The 17,524-nt window shown below is 40.2% G+C and overlaps 1 protein-coding gene across 4 annotated transcripts in view; it reads left to right on the top strand.

Annotated features, from left to right (window-relative positions):
- The window catches only part of cdon (cell adhesion associated, oncogene regulated), a 188,420-nt gene that overhangs the window by 147,460 nt on the left and 23,436 nt on the right, over nucleotides 1–17,524 (top strand). For all 4 annotated transcript variants that reach the window (XM_041174246.1, XM_041174244.1, XM_041174243.1 and 1 more), the window contains 5 exons: nucleotides 692–999; nucleotides 3,016–3,190; nucleotides 6,202–6,336; nucleotides 10,886–11,092; nucleotides 11,802–11,983. In XM_041174246.1, coding sequence (XP_041030180.1) covers nucleotides 692–999; nucleotides 3,016–3,190; nucleotides 6,202–6,336; nucleotides 10,886–11,092; nucleotides 11,802–11,983 — 1,007 coding nt within the window. The remainder of the gene's footprint in view (nucleotides 1–691; nucleotides 1,000–3,015; nucleotides 3,191–6,201; nucleotides 6,337–10,885; nucleotides 11,093–11,801; nucleotides 11,984–17,524) is intronic.

Genomic DNA, 17,524 nt, shown 5'->3' with positions numbered 1-17,524 from the left:
AGCTTATGTGATTTTGAAACAAAATGGTACTACTGGAGACCAATATTGCTTTGCCTTTGGAAGTTCTTTAGACAGGGGGTCCTGATATCTGTGGGGGCATTAGCAGTATCTCACTGTATGACAGCTTTGTCTCACGGCTATAACATAGTACAAGAACAACCTTCATTTATATAGTGTGTTTAGCATGGTAAGAATGGTCCAAGTGTAACACAAAGCCAGCACCTCCAGGGTTAAGCATGATTGCAACTGGATGCTCAAGTATAAACACTATGAGATCAGCTGAGAGGTGCTGGCAGTCTCTCAGAATTGATAGTTTCTTTGTTATTGAGAGACGTGCCAGTTTCAACAAGTGCGGCCCATCCTCCCCTATCCTGCTGCTGCCTGTGGTATCCTAAATAAATAAACGAGAGCAAACATAGTCTGGCTTCAATTAAATGAGAAACGCTGATAGTTTTTTTTGGTTTTCTTGCAAGAGGCAGTGAGTTGAACATCTGGGGACCATGGAACATGTTTCCTCTGGCTCTGAATAACAATCTTACTAGTTTGAACTAATGGCATTTTAATGTGGGGGGAGGGGAGAGAAAGAATGTTAAGCAGCCAGCATTCTGCATGCTTGTGGTATCTTGTAATTGGCAACAGTGGCTATACTTTTGAGAATAATTACAAGATATTTTTGTCCTGTTTCCACCAGTTCCCTTTGAAACAAAGACCAGAGTTGATGAACAAGAGCCTGCACCACCAGCAAGAGGTTCCGATATTGTTCAGGGCGACGAAGGTGATGAAAGTATTGGCCATGATTATGCCTATGACACCATGCTGCCGGAGCACCAGCCAACGAAAGAATCCATCAGCCCTGTGCCAACACAAAAGACTCCACCTGATGCTCCCATCATTCTCAGTGCTCCATATACAACTAACCCAGACAGCTATGATTTAACTTGGAGAGCAGGAAAAAATGGTGGCTCACCCATCAATGCCTACTTCGTCAAGTATCGCAAGGTATGATATTGCTGGTGCATCCATACCTGGATAAACCTAGATAGGCACTTTTAAGTACCTCATCTTCAATCATCTGTCCAACTCCCTTATAAAATTATTCAAGGAATCAATTTACGCAGCCTTTTCAGTTAGAGTGCTGTGGAGCCTGACAGCACTCGGCGAAACATTCTCATTCACCTCTGATCCCTTTTGTCCAATGGCCTTAAAAGTGCTAATGTGAAGTAAGGTGTCAATCCAGTTCATAGTGGGTACACAGCTAAAGCATAAAGCACATTTGCACTCATAAGCAATGTCACTCAGGCAGGCCTAAGAAAGATGAATGTGGTAAATGAAAAAATCCTGTTTGCGCAGTGGAGTCTCCTGACTGAAGAGCATTATTGGGTAACACTGGAAGAAGCCTTACTCTGCATTTTATTACACTTTACCTGATGAATCACAAATGGCATCCTCTATGACCGTGACTATGACCATGACGTAGCTTGTGTTGTTTCTCAGTCTCTCCCCAACAGTTGATCCAGAACACCCTCCATCACTTCTCTGTTATCATGCCCTGTGGGTGTGCCATACTTAGTTCCGCTTCGCATATCTACTGAAACGCATTCAGCACATGTTCAGCTGCAGCTTCGTTTTCCACCCCCTAACTGTCACCTCACAGATCAACCCTTCCCCTCATCTGCATGCTGCCTGTCAGTGGCAACACTAGTAAACATTACCAGCTTTACCTGCCCACTGCATCCTCGATCCCACGTTGACCAGACAGTCCAACACCAAGTCTTGAATGAGTCATAACTTCCTCCAGCTGAATATTAAGACGACCAAAGACGTGGACTGGGATTTTCAGGCCCTCTTATGGCAGGATCTACCATGGGAGATTCAGTGGCCCAGCCAAAGGTCCATTGGCTTTCGACGAGACCAGATGATACCGGTGATGGTGGGGCCAGAAAATTACGCCCATAGTTTCTGCTTCCTCTACTCCTTTGCGTCCCATTCAACTGAGAAGGGAGTTTCAAATCCTACATCCTATCTATTAACAAGACTACTTATATTCATCTCTACAACATGATCTCCCATCTTCACTGTATCAACCCTCTCCAGTGAAGCTATTACATTCTCCAACTCTCGTGCAAATCCTTGCAGCTCTTTTTGAAAAATTTTGGCTAAATTAGAAGATGTGTTGTTTCTAACCCTAGGAGCATTATAACTTGTAATATGCAATCTATTCTGTTGCTCAGATGCAGAGATAGTTTACCTCCCCATCCAGTTATGATCGCAGAATACAGCTGGCTTACCTCAAATGGATTAGAGATTAATTGCTATTATTGGTTAGGGGAGTTTACAGATCAGCAAGTGTTTATAAATTCCCTGCACCGGGAGCAGAAGAAACAAGCACAAATTACTGCTTTCTTTCTCTTAAATATTACAAACTCCAAATATATGTATAAAGATATAAATTTAAGAGAGAAAGTATATTCTTTTTGAGACCCAAAAAGTGGGATAAAGTTGTATTTGGGAACCTGCTGAAATTGATTTGTTTTGCAAGAAATTATAGACCTTACCTATAATTATTACTCCCAACTCTAATTAGTGTTATGGGCTCATTGTTATCCATACAGAATAAATAACATTGGTTTAGCATTCCTTCCCCTGCCCCCTGCAGTAGTTGTTAGCTGCAAACCACAGATGTAGAGATGACTATGTCCCAAACTGAGCCAACAAATCCCTCTATGAACTAGGAGCTCCCTTATTTAGTTGCATCTCTCACAATAGTTTAACTTGCTCGGAATTTTGAGTATACTGCATCATTGATTGTTTCTTGTCCAAAGCTATCTGTCAGGTGTTCAAGAAGTAGTGTTGGAAAGTCAGCCTACTTGGGCCTAGATCAGCCATATTATTTGGAGGATAAACATGAGTACGACAGCTGTTGAGAATATGGGAGTAGGGCAAAAAAGAACAGAGCTGAGAATTGCAAAGCACGATGCGGGAAATTCTGACACTAGCTTTTCGCTTTCCTTTTAGCTTGACAACCGTGGGAATATGTTGGGAAGCTGGCACACGATCAGGGTTCCTGGCAGTGAGAATGAACTGCAACTTGCTGAGCTCGAACCCTCTAGCCTGTACGAAGTATTGATGGTTGCACGAAGTGCTTCTGGCGAAGGACAGCCAGCCATGCTAACGTTCCGAACTGGCAAAGGTACAAAATGACAAGAAAATGCAACATTTTACACTGGCAAGTCGTATTTTACATGGGCTGCATTTATAACTCCAGATTTCTGACATGGGTATCCCTGCTGGCTCATTGGGTAAATACCACATGTAATAATAATCCACACAGACCAGGAAAGTCCCGGGATCAATCTCTTGATTTGTGCTGTTAACTGATCTATTAATGGCAATAAACAGACTGCTGTCATTAGCTTACATTTCTGAATTGGGAATCCATGATTATTATCTGATTACATTTTCCAATAAGAGTCACTGGATAGTATGTTTAAGTGCTAACTGAGGATAGAATTAGGTGTCTTTTGGATGTTAATAGTCAAATTCCCTGCCAGCACTCACTGCCTAATCACAGGCATGAAGAGGACCACTTGGGTAAGTTACCAGGAGGTAATCCAGAAGAGGAAAACATTAGAAGTGCATTTTTTTAAGAAATAGAATCAGGATGCAACCAGCTGCTGCCACAATCCCAAGCTGAGATACAGTCAAATAGACAGAGGTTCATGGAACCACAGATGCAGGGACAGACAGACCTGGCCCAGTAGGAACAAATGAATATGGATGGAAGGAGACGCAGTGGCATCCATTTCAGGCTAAATGTTCCCCACACAAGTTTGGTGCAAGCACATTATTCAGTGCCCCAAAAATCCCAACCCAAACTTTACAACCCCAAAGTTAGATAATTTACTGTAGTAACTTAGTTTGGCTTTATCAGCAAGATGGAATTAGTCATAGAGGTCTACAGCACAGAAAAAGGCCCTTCAGCCCATTGAGTCTGAGCCGGTCAAACAATTACCTAATTATTCTAATACCATTTTCCAGCACTGGGCCCAGAGCCTTGTATGCCACGGTATTGCAAGTGTACATCCAAATACTTCTTAAATGTTATGAGGGTTTCTGCCTCTACCACCCTTTTAGGCAGTGAGTTCTAGATTCCCACCATCCTCTGGGTGAAAAAAGTCTTCCTTACATCCCCTCTAAACCTCCTGCCCCTTACCTTAAATCTATGCCCCCTGGTTATTGATCCCTCCACCAAGGGGAAAAGTTCCTTCCTGTCTACCCTATCTATGCCCCTCATAATTTTATACTCCTCAATCATGTCCCCTCTCAATTTCCTCTGCTGCAGGGAAAATTGATGCAAATAAGCAGTTAACTTGAAAATTCATGTAGCACATCAACACCCATAATAGCAACACCCATACATGAGATCATTGGGTAGTCTGTAAAATGGGATGCCCAATCACGTGAAGCAACGCAATCCTATTTGTGCTCATATTTTTTATTTATTGCTTTGTCCTGTTGGAATTCCCCAGCCTGGAGGTTTGAAAGGGCCTCATTGACAAATAAAGAACTTGCATTTATATGCAACATTTCATATCTCAGGACATGTCAAAGCACTTTATAGCTAATGGAGTATTTATAAAGTATGGTCACTGTGTAACTTAGGACACCAAGATATAATGGTATTGACAGTTTGTATATTTATTGGACCATGGATTTAAATTTTATATTAGGCCCTTAGGTCCCATGGTATGTACTTCCACAGCTCACATTGACGGTTTTTTTTAAACACCCTTGTTGTAGAACGTGTAATGAACTGAACAGTCTGAAGATTTGTTGGGTGTAGGGTGTAATTGTAGAATGTTGTTTTGCAATTTTGACGTTGATTTTCCAATTGACAGTACACTATTGCTCGCAAGATCTGTTACTGGTGATGAAAAAGAAATATTGACCTGAAATCCAGACTTTTGATTCTATGATATTAACTCTATATTCCTTGCTGCACCGGTGCTGGATCCTTTCATACTGATGGGTTATCTTTTTCACTAAATAAATGTTAGTTTTTCTCTTGGCAGGTGTTCTCTTTATTTCTCTTGAAATAAAGAAATGATTCAAAATGTTCAACAAAAATGTATTGCGTTGAAAAACAAAAACTCAGTGAGAAAGATCCATCCATGGCTTACTAATGAGGTTAAAGATAGTACTAGCTTAAAAGAAGATGCTTATAGTGTTGCAAAGAGTAGCAGTAAGTCTGAGGATTGGGAATGTTTTAGAAATCAGTAATGGGTCACCAAAAAATTGATAAAAAGGGAAAAAATAGAACATGAGAGTAAACTAGCCAGGAAAATGAAAATAGATTGTAAGAGCTTTTACAAGTATATAAACAGGGACGAGTAACTAAAGCAAGCATTATTCTCTGAGAAGCAGGCACAAGGGAAATTACCATGGGGAATAAGGAAATGGCAATGACATTGAACAGATATTTTGTGTGTCTTCACAGTAGAAGACACAAGTCACCAGAAATAGGGGGTAACCTAGAGGTTAACAAAAGTGAGGAAGTTAAGGTAATTAACATCAGCAGAAATCCGACAAATCCCTAGGACCTGATTGCCTTGGGTTCTAAAAAAAAATAACTGCAGAGATAGTGGATGACACTGCTTATGATTTTTCTAAATTCCCTAGATTCTGCAAAGGTCCCAGCAAATTGAGAGTTAGCATCCTCAATCATTAGTTTTACTGACAATTTGCTTTTTTTTTTAAGAGACTATAACACTGCTATTCAAGAACAAGAGGGCATAGTTTCAGGATAATGGCACAATCATTTAGCACTGAGATGAGATACATCTTCGCTCAAAGGGCTGTGAATCTTTGGAATTCTCCACCCCAGAGAGTTGTGGATGCGCCATCACTGAATATATTTAAGGCTGAGAGACAAATTTTTGGCCTCTCAGGGCATTGAGGGATATGGAATTAGGCAGGAAAGTGGAGTTTGAAGCCCAAGATCAGCTATGTTAATATTTGAATGGTGGAACACGGTCAATAGGCTGTATGGCATTCTCTTGCTCTTATTTCTTAGGCTCTTGTGTTCATTGAGGCAAGACAAGCTTCATGTAATAACTGAGCAGTGCTGTGAATGTTTTGCTGTAAAAAAAAAAAAAGCTTTGTCCTGACATGATACTGATTTTATTCCCCTCCCCACATCAGGGCGATCCTCCACCCCGAATAAAAGCTCTCGGCCATCATCACAACCAGCTGGAGTTCCCAAACAAACAGCAGTTGAGGATAAGAGTGGCACTAATTTTGGCGTTGTAATCTATGATCCAGCACGACACAGCGGAGGTAAGATTCTTCTACAGCTCCTAACCCTGACCTTAACTCAAAACCCCCTCCTTTATGAGCTATTTATCCTTATCTTTAACCTAACCCTAATCTAATCTTGACACTCTCTATTCCCCCTTTTATAAAACCTTATCTAACTATAACCTGAACAAACTCTGATTGCAAGTTTAATCCACCCAAACTCTAAGAAACCATAACCGTCCCCATCACAATTACTACCAATCTAACCTAAACCCTAGTTTTCATGACCCCGATATAAACTCTAATCCAGTGTAAACATGAATCCAACCCTACCCTCCCCCTACCAATCGGGGGAGGTGGTGGTATTGTGGTATTGTCACTGGACTAGTATTCCAGAGACCCAGGGTAATGCCGGGTTCAAATCCCACCATGGCAGATGGTGAAATCTGGAATTAAAAAGTCTGATGATGACCACAAAATCATTGCTGATTATAGTAAAAATCTATCTGGTTCACTCATGTCCTGTAGGGAAGGAAATCTTTTGTCTTTACCAGGTCTGGCCTACATGTGACTTCAGTGGTTGACTCTTAAATGCCCTCTGAACAAGGGCAACTAATGATGGGTAATAAATGCTTTCCGAGCCGGTGATGTCCCCATCCCATGAGCAAATAAAGAAAAAACCCTAATCCAACCAGTAACCCATATGACCTTTCTTTATAAATTACCTAATCTTAACCTTAATCTAATTGTCCCAATTTAATAAATTACCAGCCTTCTAACCCTTCCTTGAACCTCTCCATTATAGACCACCCAATCCAAGCCACAGGTTCTGATATAACCACAACATTTTTTAGTTATATAGTCTCTTTAATGTGATAAAACTTTCCAAGTCACTTAGCAGGAGAGGCACAAAGCAAAATTTGACATTAAGCTACATAAGTAGATACTTGGGCAGATGATCAAAAAGTTTTAGAACTTTTGAAAAGTTGCGCCGCAGAAAGAGGCCATTCAGCCCATCATGCCTGAGCATCTTAAAGTAGAAAGAAGAGACAGAGAGAGGTTTAGGGTGGACATTCCAGAGCTTTGGGCTTTGGCAGCTGAAGGTGTGGCCACCAAAGATTTAAATTAAAATTAGGGGTGCTGAAGAGGCCAGAATGAGCAGAGCACAGATATCTTTGAAGGTTGTGGGGTTGGAGGGGATTACAGTGATAACGAGGGGCAAGTCCATGGAGCAAGGATGATATAAAATTAATGATTTCAGAAAAGCTTGTTTTACAAACTTACTGAACTTTATCAATCTGAAATAATGAGCAGGTACATAACATGAGGTGAGGAATATGTGCATGGGATGCAATGGGGATGGTGGGAATGAGTTTTGATAGAAACAATACTGGGTATTGTGATCATGGGCTGGGGATAGAGGGACTCTGAAGCTCGTAGTTGTAGGTAAGCAGACTGAGTGCACAGTTCCTTTTGAGTTGTATAGACTATAGATATTAAATCTATAGGCTGAGTAATATATTAGATTAGACACTGTCCTTGTATTTGTGTTTTAAAATTTCAGATTTAGTTATTTGACATCTTTATATCTGATTTCAGCTGACAATTTTTGAAATGACCACAGGTGTTGAAGGTAACAATGAAGGGTGGGGCTATATGCCGTGACACCATATTCAGACCATTTGTGTTCTCATACATTTGTAGTCTTTGATATAGCATCAGAGTAGAAGTACTGAATGGAGGCCAGCCATTTCCTGCAGTTCAGGATTGGTGCCTACACTGCCACCTGATAGAAGTTAGCTGGGCAAGGTTACAAATGTGCAGTCAAGGGCTGTGTGGAAATCCAGACTGAAGCAGCTCTTGGGCTCCTGCTGCCTATTGCAGCACTGAGTGGTCTTTCACAACAATGTTCTCTAATATTTTTTTTAAAATCCATAACACAAACCCAGCAAAAGTTTCTGTTGCCTGTAGGATGGAGAACAGACCATTGAATTCAAGAGTAAAAATATGGCTACTTTTCTATGCATGGACAGGAAATGCTCTGAAACTCTGTTGGGGCAAGTGGTATTAGAGTTCAGGACACTGCAGTTAAATCTGAGATCCCAGCGCCAGGAATCACTTCCATGCCAAATTTTCAAGAATCTAATGTTAGATTCAAGGGGTCACTTTGGCCTAGTTATGTTTTTCTGCTTTGAGTGGCTTTAGTAACCTCTGTAAATACAATGTAATGTATAATATTATGTAACTGTGCTAACAGTGCTATTGATATCTACTGGTAGATCTTGGTACTGCACCAATATTTATTGTTATGTTGGCAAGCTGTCCAGATTGGAGTCCTTAAAATATTCAACTGGAATGTCAATGGACACTAGCCAACTAACTGGGTCTAACACTGCTAAGAACGATACTTCTTTGAAAATATGCTTTTACTAACATTGTTCTTCTGTCTTCTTTGCTCTCTAAAGTTGCTCTGAGTTCAGTAAGTATTATTTTGATAAAAACCTAAACTTGAACTTGTATGATTGTACTGCTTTTGAGTACAATGGCAGTACTTTTTTGTATGAAAACATAAAAATGTGACATCTTTTTGCTGGTCAGCATCTGTTTTATTACCTCTGGAACTTGGGTTCAAGTTCAGGCAAGATTTATGGTTGATTAAAGGTACCCTCTGTCCACTGCCTGTAAAAAATATAAAATGAAATTAATTGAAACAGTCACTTCCTTGTACATGTGAATAGCACAAAATTGGGATTCTTGTTAAGAGGCTACAGAGATGGAAGTAGGATTGCTTCTGAGATTGGGTCTGGGGTTCAATGTTGGGGCACTATAAAGAGTTTTTATGTTGTTCCTAACTGAAGTATACTGGATCTCAGTATCTTGCATCTCAACATTCTTGAACTATTCCAGAATTATTAATGGATGATTATTTTGCCAATTGTTTTTAGCCCTTATCAGTGGACACATTTATTCCTTTGGGCATGTTACTTGTCTTAAGGGAAGACATTCCTGCTCTACAGGGAAAACACATCAAAAATTTACCCCGTCATGTCTGTGACATATCAATCATGTGGTCTTTGTCATTTCATTGGTTGGAAGAAACAGTCTTTTGAAATTGGTTGTTAGAAAATCATTTGAGGGCTTTTTTCCCCCTAAGTTGTTCCCATATCCAAACTGGGTGGTGGAAACAAGGAGATGGAAGAGAGACAGTAAAAGATTTTAAATTTGGACTAAGACTAAAGATTAAAGGAGATGGAATACTGTAATTACAAGTTAATATAAAAAAGATTGAACACCGAAGTGTAAGCGTATTTAAGGCTATGTATTTGCTTAAGCTTCATATTCCAATAATAAATATTTCTGATGTTTGAGTAACTTCACAGCAATAATATTTATTGTATATTTCAGTTTGAGTATGAGTTTAAAAACTTACAGAATTGGTCAGCCCAGGGAGATGAGTGTTTCCCTGGAACTAACTGGAAATTTAACGGTTAATATGGCATAACTTCAATTAGAGACATTAGATAATGAAAGCCCTCTGTGTTAACTGAATGCCAAGACTAAAGCACAATCGCTGTTTATAACCAAATTAATTTAATTTTATAAAGGAAGTTTTTTTTATGAATATGACTTTTTAAAAGAGACACTAATATTTTCCGCTGTCTGGCATGTGGTTCTCCCGGTGTCCTGTACTGTTCTTTCCTGTCAAGACTGGTCGGATCCCACCATTATAGTCATTGTTAATGCGTCTCAAACAGTTTGGTAGGCACTTGGCTGAGTAGATAACATTCATTCTGATCCCTGGTTTCCTTGTGAAAGCATTTGTCAGTACAGTGAGATTAAGGAGTCGCCAACAAGAGGCTGAGTCCTACCATTTTGTGGTACATTGCAGTGGTGCACCAGAGCATTCTCCTCCTCAAATAAAGCCTCAAAATCTTATCAAGAGTTTGTTTTGTGATTGGCCTGTTTGAATCAGGAAATAATGCTGTCCTACTAGTCATTTGATCAATACTAGCTTTTGCTTATGCAATTAATGATTAGTAAATGTCGTCATCAACCTGAGTTTTAAGGAACCATTAAAAGTTGCAATTAAATGTCTTTTTATTTCCATGTGGTGTTAATTCGGTGTGCAACCGCACAGTTTGCGAAACAATATCTGTCAGATGCTAAACTTGTAATAAATTTTATTGGATTGTTTATGAAATGCTGAGGATTTTCATGTAATGACTCTCAGACACTCATTTTTCTGCAGCAAAGCTCTTTGTGAGATATTGCCCTTCATTTTTTAGTAATGTGAGAATCCTCTGAAGGCACTCTGAATAATGGCAAATACCTTTGGCAGTCTATATAATGGATTAAGAAAATTGAAAAAACCTGAATGAGAGTCACCCTGGGCATGGGACGCTCTCTGAGAGAGCATAATTCCTGGAGAGAACTGTAAATTGCAGACATCATCTGATGGCTGAAACAGACCCAGGATTTGCTGTCTTAAAACTGAGATGGACACTTGTCACTCTATTAGCATGGGGCTTGCAGTTATCTAATTCAAGCTCTTCAACCCTATTCTGATGACTCTTTTTCTCCTGTCTAGTCCCTGAGGCACCAGACCGTCCTACAATCTCAACTGCCTCAGAAACCTCTGTGTATGTGACTTGGATCCCAAGAGCGAATGGGGGCTCCCCCATCACCTCCTTTAAAGTGGAGTACAAACGGATGGGAAGGAACAGTGACTGGCTGGTGGCAGCAGACAGCATCTCTCCATCTAAACTCTCAGTGGAAGTGCGCAGCCTTGAACCAGGTAACAGCCCAAATAAGTGAAATAAGAACTCAGAATAATCAGATTAAATTCTGAGAGGCTTGTGAAGATGGAAAGCATCTAAATGGCAGATTTCTTTTGAACCACTAAAGTCCATACTTGTAGCTGTTTGTTAAAACTGAGCTGCTAGGTCACATCAGAGGGTAACTAATGCCTCACACAAGCCAACCTGGGTAAAGAAGGCATGGTTCCTTTCCTAAACGATTTAGTTAGGTTTTTATGAAAATCTGACAGCCTCATGGTCACTTCTACTGATTCCAATTTTTATTTACAGATTTTATTTCAACCTAATTCAAATTCTGAAATTATCTTGGTAGAACTTGTACTCTCATTCTCTGGAATAGTAGTCCAGGCCTCTAGATTATTAGTCCAGTAACGTGACCACTGTACTAAGACGATATGCCAAAATTTAGCTGCCTTATGTCTCACATTACATCATGCCCAACAGAGAATGGCCAAGCAAACTGTCTGTGGGCCATTGCAAGGCAGTCTCCATCTGAGTAGCCTTGGTTTTCCTGCTGATCTGCTGATCTCTGGCTTTCTATGGGGAATCACCACAGCCACTTAGAGACTCAGCCTGTTAGCAATCATCTCTACTCATCAATATGGCATTAGAATGCTCTTTGCTGTAAATTATTCTGTGCTTTGTAAATTACTAGCTCCCATTTTACTGGGTGTTTTTGTGCCACAGGTGCTGCATACAAGTTTCGTGTGATTGCCATCAATGCCTATGGGGAAAGCCCAAGAAGCGCAGCCTCACGACCATATCAAGTGGCAGGATTCAGCAACCCATTTTCGGCACGTCCAATCGCAGGTCCTCACATTGCTTATACAGAGGCTATCACTGACACTCAGATCATGCTGAAATGGACGGTAAGCATTGTGCTCTCATTGTAGGTCTTCAATCTCCTAGCCATATTGTTAACTTGAATTTTGCCTCCCCCACTTCATAATAAATCGACATATGTCACAAACGAAGGATCTCGGTTGAGGCCTCTGTTCCGTCTCATTTCAATAAGAGGAGAGAGCTTTCTAGTGTGAGAAGTTATTAATCTGTAGCTCCCTTATACAGAAAGCTCATTTGTAAGAAAACTAAAACAATACAGGGAACAGACAGGGAAATGGGCTTAGACTAGATATTGCCAATTAGAGTAAATGGTGTCACACAAATGAAGCATTTTTGCCTGTTTGTTCTATGTTGGCTGTAGCATTACTTACTTGCTTCTGAAGGTGAGGAAGATTCTGTGGAGGAACACGTAAGAATCAATAGCTAAAATCCTTTAATAAAAAATAATCTCCATGTATTAGAACATTTTTTGCCTAGATATCAGAGCAAGTGAAAACACTTTCTCCCAGCCACAGAACAGTGATTTGCTGATAAGACCATTCTGGAACATAGAAACTAAACTCACTTAGCATAATGTTTTTTCAGAAAAGGATTTTCAAAGAGTAACTACTGGCTTGAGTTAGGGTAGACAGCTTGTTAAAGTAAATGCCACAGTTGAATTGCATACTTTGCTCCATGTTTTTAGCTAAATTGTAAATACATTCAAAAATAGCATACCGACAGGTTTTGTTAGGAATACTGAATGTGGAGAACATATTTACAGTGTAACTATACTAGTAACGGAGCACTTCCTACCCAATGTCTTCCAAGCTCTTGGAGGTCAGTGAGAGGTTGAGACGACAGCTAATTCAGTAAATGCACCTAACTGAAAATTTCCTGCTCAGCTGGCAATACAGGGATTTGAGACTTTTTACTGAATGTAATAGAGCAGGAAAAGTGTATACAAGTGCAAAGATTTGATATGTCATTTATCTTACGGAGGTGTTTGCCATATATGGGATCTTAAAGCAAAGGAATCACTAGTATGTTTATCCTTAGAATTTTCTAGCAACAAAGCCTGCCTTTTCCTCTTGAATTTCTCCTTATGAAGATGGGACCTCATGTCGACCCATTTTTTAAAGTCACTGTCAACCATATTTTTTTAAACAAAGGGAAAAAGAGTTTTTGTGCTAAGTACATGATGGGATTGTCTGGTTCCTTAAAGTCTCAATTTTGAAATGGTTATATGAGAGAAAATCAGATCAAAAAAATCTAAAACTTCAGTCAGTAAAAGTTGTACAGACGCAATCAGAACATCAACTTTTCAACGTTTTAGCAGTTTTAATTGTGGCAGAGTTTGCTGATTGAGCACCACTAAAAGCGGATGAGGGTGAAGGATGGAGGTTCTTATCAGTCATAGAAACTTGGTTGCACTTCATTCATCCAGCTAAATCATTAAATCCAAGAATGTGTTCAATTACAATCAGTCCTTGCCTGGCAGCAAACAGGAGCTAGAACCAGGGAAGTCTGAGCCCTCTGTCTGATAGAACCTTCATTTGCTGATTTTTTTTTTAAAGCCTGTCTTATTCTGAGCAGATTGATAAGATCACTCAAGACTGGTGGGAGGCACGCAAGGCTCTAGAAAAATATTTTCCCTCTTGTGTCATGTTTCCCTCCTGGATTAAGTTGATGAAGCGACAGCAAGGCTCTGAGATCAGTTATTACTTTAATTATGCGCTGATTATCACAAAGGTTCTACAGTACATTAACCCTGGGAGGACTGGAAATAGTTTATATGTTAAGACCAAGTTAGATCTGTGATACTCTCATAATAGACACACAGTAAGTAACCCTTAACTTACTGATAAGTATCCTCCCTGTCCAGCTGCACACTCTAAAGGGCCTTTCAGTAAGGTAAGTGTTGCTTACTAACTGTAGATGCTGTTAATTTAGCAACGTTTGGCTACTCATTTTTTGTGAATGGTAAGGACTGATAAGTAGAGATGCTTGTGGAAGGCACTAGTAATCCTCAGCCCATGGCCTCGATTTTCCACTATGGGGAATCTGTCATACCGAGTTCCTGTGTTGAGTGGGGTAAAAATTGCTGCTACTTATTCAGCATGGTAAGGGTTACTCACTGTAACTACATAGTTCCTGTTTATTCAGCACAGTAAGGGTCACCTTTTTAGAGTTTCATTGTTTAATATTAATTCCAGGTTTACATGTTCTGGATATTTCTGTGATTGCTGTGGACAGATTAACCGACTTTGGCAAGAACAGGCCATCAGTATAAATCTTGCCTCTATTTAAAGCACAGATTTAAAAATATTTCTTCTGACAACACAATGCTGTAACATGTCAGAACACTGGTGAGTGATGCCACAGCAGTAGTCTGATCCCATGCTCTGCTGAGCTGCCTGTCTCAGATGCATCATGGTGCAAGGGCGCTAGGTAATGACTAATCTTCCAAAAGGAGCTCGTGGTCAACAAAGAGCATCAGTCCCAGTTCACTCTTGTGCTCTTCCTAGAGTCAACAGCATACACTTTGATAGTTTAATGAGAGTAGATTGGCTTGAAGTTTAAGAATAAATCCTAACGAGAAAGTTTGCTCTTGTTTTCATTTGTTTTCTCTTCTTTCTATTCCTTCTATGTCATGTATCATTCCTTAATCAAGAAGGCAGAGAACTGGGCCAATGCATAAAATACAAGAGCAGGGAAATTATGTTGGAGCTGTATAAAACACTAGTTTGGCCACAGCTAGAGTGCTGCATACAGTTCTGGCCACTGCATTACAGGAAGATGTAATTGAAATACAAAGGTTACAGGGATATTGCTGGGACTAGAGAATTTTAGTTATAAGCAAAGATTGGAAAGCCTGCAGTTCTTTTCTCTGGAACAAATGAGACTGAGAGGAAATTTAATTGAGGCGTGGAAAAAAATTACAAGGTGCTCAGATAGGCCTGTTACCCTTAGAGAGGTCAGTAGCCAGATTAAAGTAATTGTTATAGGGGATTAAAGGGGTGTTTAGAAATCTTTTCATCCAGAGGGTAGTAGGGGTCTGGAACTCACTGCCTGACAAGGTGGCAGAGGCAAAACTCTCATTACATTTGAAATGTATTTGGGTGTGTCATAATCTATAAGGCTATGGACCAAGAACTGGATTCTGACCTTACTTTGGATAGCCCTTTTTTGGTCGGTACTGATACGATGAGCCATGTAGGCTCCATTTGTGCCGTAAATTTCTATGTTTCTACGATTTCATCAGTGCTATGTTTTTACTGTTACAGTTTTCAGTAAAGGTTGATGTTTATTAAGGTGAGGATGTGAAACACTTCTTCTTGAGTTCGCTGTCTGAAGGCAGAGCCCCACGACCTCCACTGGTATTGCATTGAGGCAGGGTCCCAAACCCACTCCAGCCAGAATGGGGAAGAAACCCTGTGCTGTTGGCACCAATCTGATCTACACTGGTCATCCAGCCAACTGCCCACCCCACCCCATTAAGGAGTCCGAGTTGCTGTGGCAACATGCTCTTTTACATGTTGTAGCCTGAAGCGATGGATAGTGATGGTAGAGGCTCTGATTTTCTTTCCATCAAATGGCTGACCAGGAGTCTCTCTTGCTTTTACTGCTTGCCATTGGAATACTTTGGAAGGATTTACAAGTTGCTACTTGGCCTGTTTGGCCGTGTTATGAACACAGCTTCCTTGACCATTAAGTCCTGGAGTGGGACTTGAACCCAGAGCTTCTGGCTCAGAGGCAAGGACGCTACCCACTGTGCCATAAAACCTCATGTTAAACACTGAAGCATCTACTTCGGGCATTGAGCGTCACAGTCAAACACTTCCAGGTCAGTTGCAAACGTTGAAAGCAATGTAAAACCCGCCTAACTTAGAACAATATGCCTTGGCCTCAGAAGCACCATACTGCTGTGATTCTCTAATGACTCCAGTGGTTCTGTCTGCTGTAACTGCTCTAATTACTCCCAAATGTGCAATTGTCACATGCCAGCTCTTGCTTTTGATACTTTTTTTTTTAGTTCAGTAGTTACATTTATGTTGCTTATGTGCTGGTTTTCTGCTAATCATTTTGCCATTGCATGATCTTTTTATGAATGTGGGAATTGCTTTTTGGAGATTCCAAAGAATGGGGAGTTGGTGATAAAAAGGACTGTAATGCAGAGACTGTAGAAGCAGAGGGTGCAGATTGAATGTCCAGCTGGGGATTACTCAGACCAGGTGGACATGGGTAAACTGAAAAATGGGCCCCTTGTGTGCCATCTTGCAAGACAATTTATATGAGTGACCATTCACCTTTGCAGATATGTCCCCCTCCCTCTACTCAGTGCAACAATACTCATTAAACACGCAAACCTCAATATGAACAAATCATTAGTCTTCCTCCTTCAACCCACACCCAAAGTTTGATGGAATTCTTCAATGGCTGTTGTAGGCAGACAACAATCTTGATTACAGAGCCATTTAACTTCCAGACATGCAACACAATCCTTATCATCATGACTTAGAAATGCTGGAGGACATAGTTCGTTCAAAAAGAAATTATGTAGAAGGAAATTGGTTTTCCCTTTTCAAAAAAAATCAACAAATGACAAAGTAAAAGTGTTGTGTTGATGCACCATTAGGCATGCTCCACAGCAGGTCCTATTTGACTACAGTTCCTTTACCATTGATTTTGTGCTGAGCTAGTACCGCCAGCTCGTCACAGGTGGATTTTGTGTGTCTTACTGGCTGTTACCCATGGCAAATTCAGCATATTTATTTTGGGGTTGATATCAGCTCTGCTAGCCAGTGCCATTAGCAGTTTGACCTACGTAACAGCAGTGATTGCTCTTCAAGATAAGCTGTTAACTGTGAAGCATCATGAGGACAAGATAGATTTTATAAGTACAAGTTTGTTCATATTTTGATTGCCTGGTGTCTGAGTTGGTCCCAGGCGTACTCTGGACGAATCTGCTTGCTGTTAAAATCAGGATCTTAAATGCTAAGAGCTGATTTTATGAAATTGAGCTCCAGATGTGGAGATTTGCCCACCAGGAGCATCAGTAATAAGGCATAGACTCGTGGGTGGAAAATCATTTGAAACCTGCACCTGAATTCCCATTATGCAATTCCAAAGGGTAAAACTCCATGCTAGACATCTGGTTTTGTTAAATTGGCCCTTGGGAGTTCCTTCAAGCTTCCAATTCAAACTTTTCAGTCATGCACTGTTAAGTGTAAGGAGCCTCAATAAAAAAAAATAATGCAATACTGGTGGTGTGCGCCTAAATGTCTCTGACTTGAATTTAGATAAAATTTTGCTAAATAATTTTATCAAGACAGAATGTGTTAGAACATCAGTAAATGTGCCATCATTTATTTTATTCCATTGACAGGCTGACCAATTTGGAATGCATTACTTCCCTAGTACTTTATTGAACTGTCCATGGTTCCTGATCTAAAGCTAGGGCTCAGGCTGCCTAGTTAAGTGTTGTGGAACTAACCTAGAGTGTTTGACTCTTGGTATGGTCCGAATCCCAGGTTCTGAGTTTCATTTGGTGGAATAGTTTATCCATCTGCTACATAGAAGGAATA

This window comes from Carcharodon carcharias, chromosome 25 (assembly GCF_017639515.1).
Source record: "Carcharodon carcharias isolate sCarCar2 chromosome 25, sCarCar2.pri, whole genome shotgun sequence".
Classification (NCBI taxonomy): Eukaryota; Metazoa; Chordata; class Chondrichthyes; order Lamniformes; family Lamnidae; genus Carcharodon; species Carcharodon carcharias.
This window is presented reverse-complemented; position numbering and strand designations above follow the sequence as displayed.